This window comes from Callospermophilus lateralis, chromosome 3, assembly GCF_048772815.1.
Source record: "Callospermophilus lateralis isolate mCalLat2 chromosome 3, mCalLat2.hap1, whole genome shotgun sequence".
Lineage (NCBI taxonomy): Eukaryota > Metazoa > Chordata > Mammalia > Rodentia > Sciuridae > Callospermophilus > Callospermophilus lateralis.
This window is the reverse complement of record NC_135307.1, coordinates 100,412,730-100,424,500: the sequence shown is the minus strand read 5'-3', so window position 1 is coordinate 100,424,500 and position 11,771 is coordinate 100,412,730. Positions and strand designations below refer to the sequence as shown.

The 11,771-nt window shown below is 40.1% G+C and overlaps 1 protein-coding gene across 3 annotated transcripts in view; it reads left to right on the top strand.

Annotated features, from left to right (window-relative positions):
* The first annotated feature begins 518 nt into the window (after nucleotides 1–518).
* The window catches only part of Dnaaf4 (dynein axonemal assembly factor 4), a 45,163-nt gene continuing 33,910 nt past the window's right edge, over nucleotides 519–11,771 (top strand). For 2 of the 3 annotated variants that reach the window (XM_076848598.2, XM_076848596.2), the window contains exons 1-3: nucleotides 519–684; nucleotides 1,015–1,162; nucleotides 7,127–7,260. In XM_076848598.2, coding sequence (XP_076704713.1) covers nucleotides 562–684; nucleotides 1,015–1,162; nucleotides 7,127–7,260 — 405 coding nt within the window. In that variant the 5' untranslated portion in view covers nucleotides 519–561. The remainder of the gene's footprint in view (nucleotides 685–1,014; nucleotides 1,163–7,126; nucleotides 7,261–11,771) is intronic. The other variant, XM_076848597.2, reaches the window with a different exon arrangement.

Genomic DNA, 11,771 nt, shown 5'->3' with positions numbered 1-11,771 from the left:
ATGTCAGGTGAGCCATAAGGTCCTTTCTCCACGGTTTTCAAATCTTGGCGAACCCTACCTAGGTGCTTTTGGTGACCTTAGAGTTGTAGGATTTGGAGAACTACGAAAGGGCACCAAGTTCCCGGTATGACACTTTTCCTCAAGAGGAACATCAAATGGTGCTAACTCCAAATAGCCTCGGTCAGAACAAAGGTTCAAGGTCCCAGTAACACGCAGGTGTCACACCTGCTCCTCGACCGCTTTCCTGAGCCATTAAGCCCACATCCTTTCTTTGCATTCTAAGGCATGAAGACTTTTCTTAAGTAGACGTGGGTCTACTTTTTGGAAATTCTCGCAGCAGGAGTGGAAGAAAGTAACCCCCAGGAAGCCGACTGACACCGCAGTCCGTTGCGGGGCCTGACAGTCACCGGATGACATAGTGCGCCCGGGGCACGCTGGGAGCCAGGGGCTCCCCGCCCGGCCTGACCCGGAAGGGGTGACGCGTGGTAACCCAAGCTTCCCTAGAAACCGAGGAGTCGCCGGCAGCAACCCGCCGACCCTCCCACTCCTGTCACTCCCGGGATGCCGCTGCTGGTTAGCAATTACAGCTGGCAGCAGACCAAGACTGCGGTCTTCCTCTCCTTGCCCCTTCGAGGCGTCTGTGTCAGAGACGCGGACGTGTTCTGCACCGAAAACTACCTCAAGGTAAGGACGCTAGGCGTGCCGTCCTCCCGGGGGTGTGGCCCGAACCTACGGCGACTGCGCGGCTGGGCGCGCGCAAAGCGAGCCTCCTTGCAGAGGACCGTTCTCAATTTTTCTTTTCTTTTTTTCTTTTAAACAAACAGGTGACATCTCATCTGTAGATAAAGGACATCAGCTCAGGGCTTCTTCACGTCTTGCTAAATTTTGCTACCTAGAATAGATTTAGTGAGCCTTTAGGAAAATTAGTTTGGCTTTTTAACAAGGATTTCTTTTAATGCTAGTATGGTTAATTTGTGAGACCAGCCACATTTCTGTTTTGTCTCTTCTGAACAGGTGAACTTTCCTCCATTTTTATTTGAGGCATTTCTCTATGCTCCCATAGACGATGCAAGCAGTAAAGCAAAGATTGGGAATGACACTATTGTTTTCACTTTGTATAAAAAAGAAGCGGTCATGTGGGAGACGCTTTCTATGTCAGGCGGTAAGTTCTTTATTAAAAGATATTCATCTGCTTGAGCTTTTTCTGATTTATATCTTTAAAAATTCTTTGAAACAGCTATATTGTGTAGGGGAAGAAAAACTTTTCTACATTTTATAGCTTGGTACATGAAAAATCTGGCAGATTAACAGGAGAAAGTGCCTACAGATTTATTAACCTTTAATATTATATTTTAGCAGCATTGCAGAAAAAAAGTGAATAACTCAAAAAAGTGGTGAAATTTTAGTTCATATAGTTTTTTCCCCCTGTATTGGAGATTGAATCTAGGGATGCTTTACCACTGTGCTATATAAGCAGTGCTTTTTATTTATTTATTTTTAAATTTTGAGGCAGGGTCTCTAAGTTGCTGAGGCTAGTGGACTTATATAAATCTTCTTAATAGGGGAAGGTGAAGGAGAAAGAGTAGGCCACTTAGGACAGCATGTATTTAGGAAAGACAAATGGATTTTTTAAAAGAATAGATGGGAAATATAATAGTTTGTATCAAAGTTTATTAGAGTGCATTGTGGACTTTTAATCTGCACTCCTGTGCTAAGAGTTGATACTAGTTAGACAGGGCAGCAGAGGCCTGTAGTCTCAGGTACTTAGGAGGCTGAGGCAGGAGGATCACTTAAGCCCAGGTGTTGAATGTCAGCCTGGGCAACACAGCCAGATGCCATATTCAAAAAAAAAAAAAAAAGAAGAAGAAGAAGAAGAAGAAGGAGCGAATACTCCTTGGTTAATGAAACCCCAAGGGAGGGGATTTATGACAATTGGGTTTTTTTGGTGAGAATTTGTTATTAAACATTAGGCAGGTAAGAGATCAGAGAAAGCACCTATTTGATGTTTTGCAAGTTCTTTCAGCTCAAAATAATCAGTATAACAAAGTATCATATTTTGGTGTGGCATGCCTTGAATTCCTTCAGTTGCTCTTCTATATTAAAAAAAAAAAAGGCACATAGATGCACCTGCATTAAAATGAGATAGTACTGCCAGGTTTGGTGGAGCAAGCCTGTAATCCAGTGCTTCTGGAAGCTTGGGGGGGGGGGGTGGGTGGCAGGGATAGCAAGTTTGAGGCCAGCCTCAGCAACTTAGTGAGAGCCTGTCTCAAAAACTAAAAAGGGCTGGGAATGTAGCTTAGTGGTTAATTTCCCCTGGGTTTAATACCTAGTACTCCCCTCCTTAAAAAAAAAAAGAGAAAGAGAAAGTGCTTCAGCTACCACTTAAAGAAGCATAATGAGGGGCTGGGGTTATGGCTTAGGGGTAGAGTGCTCGCCTTGCATGTGCAAGGCCCTGGGTTCGATCCTCAGCACTACATAAATAAATAAATAAAATAAAAGTTATTATGTCCAACTACAAAAGATAAATATTTTTTAAAAATAAGCATAATGATGGAATTATTCAAAGTTAGAACACATTAAGCAGAAGAGATGTGGGCTTTTATCTTAGGGGTATGCCTTCCTGATGTGGCCTTTAAGGAAAGCTTACTTTATGTTAGATACTAACATATCTATTAATTCTTGAAACAACTTATCATTTAGGTATTGTTATATATTTTTAAGTGTAGAAGGATTGAGTAATTGGCAAAAATCACACAGCTGGTCACTGGCAGGCTAGAACTAGAGCTTTAGTAGTTTCACTCTAGAGCAGAGGTTCTCAACCCTGGCTACATATTTGGATCACTTTTTGAATTTATAAAATAATACAGACATCTGAAACTCATCCTAGATCAATAAAATTAGTTTCTGGGAGTGATACCCAGGAACTGGCATTTTTAAAAATTTTTGTAGTTGTAGATGGACAGAATGCCTTTATTTATTTTTTTATATGGTGCTGAAGATCGAACCCAGTGCCTCACACATGCTAGACAAGTGCTCTGCCACTGAGCCACAGCCCCAGCCCATGAATTGGCAGTTTTAAAAAGAGCTTTCCAGGAATTATACAGCCAAAGTTGAGATCTCTGTGTAAACCTAGTTTCCTGTACTCCTAAGTAGTATTCTTTTCTACTGCCCAGCTCAAGCTTTGTGGGTCAGTAATTGTCTTCTACTGCTTTACCTTTATTTTCCCCCTTCTTCTTCTAGTTGCCATGTCTTCTAGTACATTATATCTGCCACCTAGAATTTCTCATAGGCTTCTGTCATTTCACTGTAAGTATGTGCTATTAAGAATGGAAGGAGGCTGTGATTGTGGCTCAGAAGTAGAGCAATTGCCTAGCATGTGTGAGGCACTGGCTTCGATCCTTAGCACTACATAAAAAATAAAAAAGATATTGTGTCCAACTGTAGCTAAAAAATAAATAATAAAAAAAAGAAAAGAAAAAAAGAATGGAAGGGACTGCAACCATTCTTTATATTAAGGCTCTGTTGGTGGCTAGGGCTATAGTTCAGTGGCAGAGCACTTACCTAACATGTGTGAGGCACTGGATTCAATTAGCAGTACATAAAAATAAACAAAAGCATCTACAACTACAAAAAAAAAAAAGAGAGAGAGAGAGAACGTTGGGCTAGGCACAGTTGCGCATGCCTGTAATCCCAGTGGCTTGGGAGGTTGAGGCAGAAGGATCATGAGTTCAAAGCCAGCCTCAGCATAATATATATATTATGGCTGGGGATGCAGCTTTGTGGTTAAGTGCCCCTGGGTTCAATCCCCCCAACCCCCCTAAAAAAAAAAAAAAAAAAAAAAAAAAAAACTCTGTTGGTATCTTTCAGTGGGATTTAATTTTTAATCCTCAGGACCAGCACTGAGGTAGAATTTTTTCCTCCTATGATCTGGTATTTTAGTTCAGACAATACTTACTAAGGTAGATTACCATAGAGATGTTATTTGATTTCTTTAATGAGTTCCAAATTATCCTAAGGAGTTTTTAAAAACCAGATTCCTGTTTTCCCACCCCTGCCTTCCTTTGTGACTCAGTGACTTGTGATAGACATATCATAAAACATTCCCAGAATCCTTTGTAAAGCATAATAAGATGCACACATTGTGCTGATGCTCTGGCTCTGAGGTCTGTCACCTTCAGAAGTCGACTTGTGGCAAATATGGCTACCCTGCCAAGTGCAAGAGAAAGTATAACTGGAGTGCCAACACTCAAAGACAAAATACTACCAGGTATGGTTGAATGAGGCACATAAAACTTGTACACACAGATTCAGGCATGGATTCCCCAAGAGGGCAGCTGTAGCAACATCCAGTACATTTTGAGAGTTTCAAGCCACCAAGTAAATGTTCTGGGTTTAAAAATGAAAAACAGGCTGGGAATGTTGTTCAGTGGTAGAGTGTCCCCTAGAATGCACAAGGCCCCCGGTTCAACTTCCAGCATCACAAAAAACAAACAACACAACCAGGGTGTTCTGACTTCTGAGCTAAGACTAAATGTTAACACTTCCATTTATGTTGACTCTTCCTAATAATTTTAATTTTGACGTTAAGTGGGACTAGAAACATCATCTATTGTAATGGCTTTTTTAAAAATAAACAGATGATCAAGCACATCCCCAGGTGATTCTGATGGGTTAGGTTTGAGAATTATGGACTTAGATGTTTATATGTGTGTCTTTCTGGACAACAAATTCCTCTAGGAAGAATTTTAATCATGATCTTCTTAGTATATAATAGGAGGGTAATTATCAGAAAAACTTAATACTTTTTCTACAACGTATTATCTGACATTAAACACTTTATTCTATGTCAAATTCTAATCTATCTTTCTTTCTTTTTTTGGTATTGGGAGTTGAACCCAGGGGTGCTTACCACTGAGTCACATCCTCCAGCCCTTTTTTTTTTGGATTTTATTTAAAGACAGGGTCTCACTGAGTTGCTTAGGGCCTTGCTAAGTTGCTGAGACTGGCCTCAAACTCTCAATCCTCCTGCCTCAGCCTCCTGAGCCACTGGGATTACAGGCCTGCGCCGCTGAGCCAGGCTCAAACGTTCTCCAGAAGTGGGAGGGGAATTTTCTTTCATTATAATCTGTCTTACACAGCTGTTTGTATTGAAAGGCTACTTGATTCTCCTCTTTCATAGTTATATGGACAGCCATATTAGCAAACGTTTTCTGTAAAGGATCAGATAATATTTTAGAGACTTTGCAGGTCAAATGGTCTCTATCTCATCCACTCAGCTCTGCCACTGTAGCACAAAAGCAGCCACAGATGATAGATATTTGTGGATGCTGAAATTCAAATTTAATCTAAGTTTTATTTGACACTAAATTTAAAAAAATTTTTTTGATCATTAAAAATGTGAAGGCTGCCAAGTGTGGTGCTGCACGCCTATAATCCCAGTGGTTCAGAAGGCTGGGAGGGAGGTCACAAATTCAAGGCCAGCCTCAGCAACTTAGTGAGGCCCTAAGCAACTCAGTGAGCCCTGTCTCTAAATAAACTACAAAAAGGGCCAGGGAAGTGGCTCAGTAGTTAAGTGCCCCTGGGTTCAACCCCCCAATACCAAAAACAAACAAAAAAGTGAATGCTGAGGCAGGAGGAATGCAATTTAGCAAGCCCTTAAGCAACTTAGTGAGACCTTGTCCCCCTCACCAAAAAAGCAGGGGAGTCTGGGAATGTGGCTCGATGGTTAAGCACCTGTGGGTTCAATCTCTAATTCAAAGAAAAAAAAGTGAAAAATTAGTCATAACTTGTGGGTTAGAGAAACAGTATTCTAGAATTGACTCTGGATAATAGTTTGCAAGTCTGTGATCTAAACTAATCAAAAGTCTTAAAACTAACTTACATAACAATTAATAGACATTGATTCTACCTCTGAAACTAGGTTTGAGATTCCTCTAGAATTGAAACAGTTTTACTTGCAATTCAGTGAGATTATTTATTTAACAATCTTTTTTTCACATAAAGTTCTGTGAACCTCCAGCCTGTGCTTTAAGCTTGTCTGCCTCCTTACTCAAAGCATATTTGCTGCTCTTTTTTTTTTTTTTTTTAATCTTGCAGTGATGAATATTGAAGCCAAGGCCTTGCACACCCTGGGCAAACACTCTACCACTGAGCTACATCTCAGCCCTTTTTATTTTTTATTTTGATATTTGCTGCATTGCCCAGGCTGGCTTCAACCTTGTTATTTTCTTGCCTCAGCCTCCTTAGTAGCTAGGATCACAGATGTGTTCAACTACACCCCCCATGCCCTGCCCCACTTAATTTTTTCTTTAAGTTCCTTCTTGATACACTCTTCATTTAAGTATGGAAATTTTCATTTGGAAATTGTATTCTTTTGATTTTTTTCCTGCTCCAGAAACTATCCAGCTGTCTGTTTCCTTCTTTCTAAATAGAAGAGGGTTGGGGAGAGGCCTCAGACCTACCTCCTGCCCCCACCCCCACCAATTTCCTCCTCTCTTAGATTCTTTCTCTCAGGTTCTGATTTCTCCTTCCCCAAGATAATTTACCCATTAAAGGACCACAGTCTGCAGTTTGTAAAACACTGAGCTACAGTAAATATAATTGCAAATGGTAAAGCTGTACATAGAACATGTCAATGCTACTTTGGAATTTTCTTGGGCCTGACCCTCTCTTCTTTATATGTATGAATGAATACTATGTTTTAGAAGGTGACTGATTATTTCAGGTGGATTATTTCAAGTGATCTCCACTCATCTTCCCTTCTAGGAGATACCAAGGGATGAATCACTATGATCAGGTTTATAGGCAAATAGCACTAGTTCTCAACAGAAAGGAAGGAAGACAAATATATTCTCCTGTCTCCCATTCTTCCATCTTTTCTCCTCTCTCTCTCCCCTCTTCTCTCTCATTCCTCTGCATCCCTCTTTGATCCCTTCCTGTCCCCCCTCAGTATTATTATCACCATAAATTGTTTACCTTTTTAATGTTAACCCCTGGTCAGTTGAATATTAAAACATGTTTTCACTTCTTGTGAAGTTGAGTCAGAATAAATCTCATCCTGATTTATTTTTCTCCTAAGTCAAGAATTTATCATAATCCTGGTTTACCAATATTCCTTATATTTTAGTGGACAAAAAGATGATGCAGATAATAAGAGAAAAATCTATTTTACAAGCACAGGAGAAAGCAAAGGAGGCTACAGAAGCAAAAGCTACAGCAAAGCGAGAAGATCAAAAATATACACTAAATGTCATGATGCAGGTAAGTTGCATTGATAGGAAAGTCCTCTGAAGAGATAATAGTAAGGATGTGAAGAAAATTAGTTTCAATCATAATAGTTCTCAACATTTGATTATAGAACTTACTATGTTATATGAGCCATCTGCTAATTGCATGTGTTCTGGAAAATCTGTGCGAAAGTCAAAGGTATAGTGCTTGGGTGGTAAGCTGGGTGCTGTGGTACATGCCTGTAGTCCAAAGTACTCTGGAGGCTGAAGCATGAGGATTGCAAGTTGAGGGCAGGCTGGGCAACTTAGTGATACTCTGTCTCAAAATGAAAAATTAAAAAGGGCTGTGGACATAGATTAGTGGTACACTTGCCTAGTGCTAGGTCCTTAATTCAGTCTACAGCACAGGAAAACAAAATTAGAACTTCTCTTTCTGAGAGTGACTCCTAAGAAACTCTAATATTTACCTGCCTTTAGTTAGCTATAAGAAAATTCTCTATTCTCAGCACTTGCTGCAGTCTGGCTGGGCACAAATCACGAGCCACTCACAGCTTTGTAGATTCAAACAGCAATTCTTTATTCCCGAACTGTCACCGGCACTCTACAAACACGTTCTGGGGAAATCCACATTCTCTGCCCAAATCCACACCTCCACTGGGCTTCTGTCTCCCAAAAAATACTGTCCCTAAGAACTCAAGAGGAACTCAGGAAGCAGGATACGCCCTATTCTAAACGGGGAACGCCCTAATCTCATATTATGCTAAACCGGGAACACCCTAAACACGGATCCGCCCTGGTCCTTGAGCAAGGTCACCTTACATGCAGTGTCACTGCAAAATGTCCTATTTCCATGAGTCCTTCCACTAAAGAAACATGGGGGTACGCTGGCAAGGAAATTGTCATACCTACTTGGCTGATGGCTCCCAGCAAGCACTGAAAAAAAAAATCTCTGACTTCCCTTGTCTGATAATAGGTCATTAAGCCCCCCTTTTATTTTTCATCTCACTCTAGTTAGAATGGCAATTATCAAGAATATAAGTAACAATAAATGTTGGTGAAAATGTGAGGAAAAAGGTACACTCATACATTGTTGGTGGGACTGCAAATTAGTGCAACCACTCTGGACAGCAGTATGGAGATTCCTCAAAAAACTAGGAATAGAACCAACATTTGACCCAGTCACCCACTCCTCACAAAATATTTTAAATAGGATACTACAGTGATGCAGCCACTTCAATATGTATAGCAGCACAATTCACAATAGCCAAGCTATGGAGCCTACCTAGGTACCTTTCAACATATGAATGGATAAAGAAAATGTGGTACACAATGGAATATTGCTTAGCCATAAAGACTTTGTACCTCTGCTGGTAAATGGATGGAATTGGAGACTATCATACTAAGTGAAATAAGCCAGTCCCCAAAAGTCAAAGGTTGAGTGTTTTCTCTGATATGTAGAAGCTAGTCCAAAATGGGATAGGGGGATAAAAAAAAAAGAAAGAAGAAAGATCAGTGGAGTAGACAAAGAAGTATGAAGGGAGGGGATAGGGAAAGACAGTGGAATGAACCTGTGAGTGTGTGTGTGTGTGTGTGTATGTGTGTGTGTGTATGTATATGTATAGGAACATATGAATATACCACAGTGAATCTCACCATCATGTGCATCCACAAGATACTAATTAAAAAAAAAAAAAAAACACAAGTAGAGGTGCTGGGTGTGTGTTTCAGCGGTAGAGCATTCCTCTAGCATGGGCGAGGCCCTTGGTTCGATCCTTAGCACCACATAAAAATAAATTAATTAATTAAAGATATTGTATCCAACTACAACTAAAAAAATATATTTAAAAAAAACTACAAGTAGAAAAAAACTATAAGTAAATAGGAAATGACCAGTAGAGTAGAGGGGAGGGAGTAAGGGGAGGGAAAGGGGAAATACCGGGGACTGAATTAGAACAAATTATATTCCATGCCTTTATAATTATATCAAAATTAATTCTATTGTTTTGTATAACTAAAAGAACCAATAATAAAAAGACCCTCCTCATTCCAGAGGTGTCCTGCCCCATACCTTGAAGGAAGAAATGGTATACATAGAACCTTGCTGGGTTTCCTCACCATGCCTATGCAATGAAGTCTCCATAAAACCCCAAGAGGGCAAGGTTCAGAGAGCTTCCATATATCTGGGCATGTGGAGGTTCCTGGAAGTAGCAAGCTTGAAGAGGGCATGGAACTTCTTTACTACTTCCCCCATACCTTGACCTATATGTTGTATCATCTGTATCCTTGGTAATATCCTTTATGATAAACTGGTAAATGTGTTTCCCCAAGTTCTGTGAGCAGCTTGAGCAAATTATTTGGACCCTTCACAGGTCAGAAGCTCAGGTAAAGACCACCTGGGGCTTGTGATGATATCTAAAGTAATGGAATGGGGTGGGGTGTCAATCTATGGCATCTGATGCTATCTCTAAGTAGATAGTATGAGAACTGAACAGGATTAGAGAATACCCAGCTGCAAAACTGATTGCTCACGTGCTGGTGGGGAGAAATTCTTACATACCTGGTGTTAGAAGTCTGTGTTGATTGTGGTGGGAGATCAGAGGAAAAATAGACATTTTGTTTTTCTTAGATTCAACCTCTTTCTCCTTATTGCAGGGTAATAATTTGCTCTGTAATCTCACTTTTCTTATGAGTCCAAGAATACTTGACTTTTAGTTTTTCCAACTTTTTCTTATTGTAAGAATAGGAGTAACAATTTTAAAGCTCTTTTCTTGTTTTTAAAATTTATTTAAAGTCTCCACAAAAACCCAGTGGGGTTTGGAGAGCTTCCAGATGGCTGGACATGTGGGGCTTCCTGGAGGGTGACACACTTGAAGAGGGCAAAGCCACAAGTTTTTGCTCCCTCACCCAGAAATGAGTCATACCTTTTGCCAACACAGCTGCTGGGTTCTTTTTTGCTAACGTCATGTTGGTAAAACTCACTGGCTCATCATCCTAGCTAGAAGTAAATAGTTAGGAGCATTTTCAGGCAGGACACAGCTTCCCTTTGTTCTAACCTATAACCTTGTCAGTTGTCTTTAAATAAACACTTTTCAATTTGCAGTTTCCCTTTGGTTAATTTCCAGTGCCCTAAAATGATTGTTTTTGATAATTCTATCCAGTTTTATCCTTGATATTTATGGAGAGGAAATGGCCAGTCTTTCATATTGCCATAAAACCTGAACTTTTTTATTTGCATATGAATTTTACATTTATTTACCAAGTTTCCTATGATTCCTTTTGGTATTTTGATTGAATTTACATTGACTATAAATTAATTTGCGAAGCATAAATATATTTACAGTACTGAGATTTACTTTCAGGAACATTTTCAGGAACATTCCTTTTGAAAGGATAAAAAAAAAAAACTGAAGTTACAATGTAAGACCAGGCATTCTAAAGCTGCTTCTAAGCTGCAAAGCCTGAGTTAAAATGTAACGGACCAGGTATTGTAAAGTTTCTAAGCTACACTCAAAGCCTGAAATTCCTGTGGCAGTTAAGACAATTCCCGGAACTACCCATTAGATGTGTGTCGGATTCCCCCCTTTTGACTACCTAGTTGCTTAATAACCCGGACCCCGAGTAGCTGAGCACGTACATACTCCGGGGCCTAAACCAATCAGTTTGAATGTATACCCTGCCTTAGGACTGACCTATCACCCCCTGCCCGACCTGTTCCTGCCAATGAATGTACTAATCATGTTTGAGAGTTGTTGTTTGATTTTCCCGCGTCTCATGACAATTTGCTATGATGTATGCAAAGCCCCCGCCCTCCCCAGAAAGTGTACTTAAGCACTGCTTAACCCCTGCTCGGGGCTCTGGGCCGCTCTCCCTTCTTGAGCGAGCATGGCACCCCAGCATGCTGGAACTTCAATAAACCCCCTTTTGCGGTTGCATGAGTCGGTCTCTTGGTGGTCTCTTCCTCTGTCGTTCGCCGGTCCCTTACACTTTATCTTCATTTATCTTTATTTATTTGGATTTATTTTATGTCCCTTAGGAAAATTATGTAGCATACATATAAAACTTGCTCATATTTTGTTAAACTTATTCTTAGCATTTTAAGAATTTTTTTTTCCTGGGTACCAGGTATTGAACCCAGAGCCTCATGCATGTTAGGCAAGTACTGTTCCACCAAGCTATAACCCAGCCCTTCATTCTTAGCATTTTAAGTTTTTCTGGGTACTGAGGCTTTAGTTCAGTAGTAGAACACTTTCCTCAAATTCATAAAGCCCTGAATTCTGATCCCTAGCACTGCAAAAAAATTTAAAAAAAGTGTCTAAACGTTGTCAAACGTCCCAGAGAGGGGAGGGGCAAATTGCCCCAAATCATTCACTCTAGTGTTCCTTATTTTAGAGTCTTTCCCTGTCTATCTCTTTGATATGTTTGTTCTTGAGTTGGATCCTTTTATGATAAAAGGTAATATATGTAAAGAGTTTCCTTGAGTCTTGTGAGTTCTTGTAACAAATGATTGGAGATTTTTTTCTTAAATTTTTTTGTTGTTGTTGATGG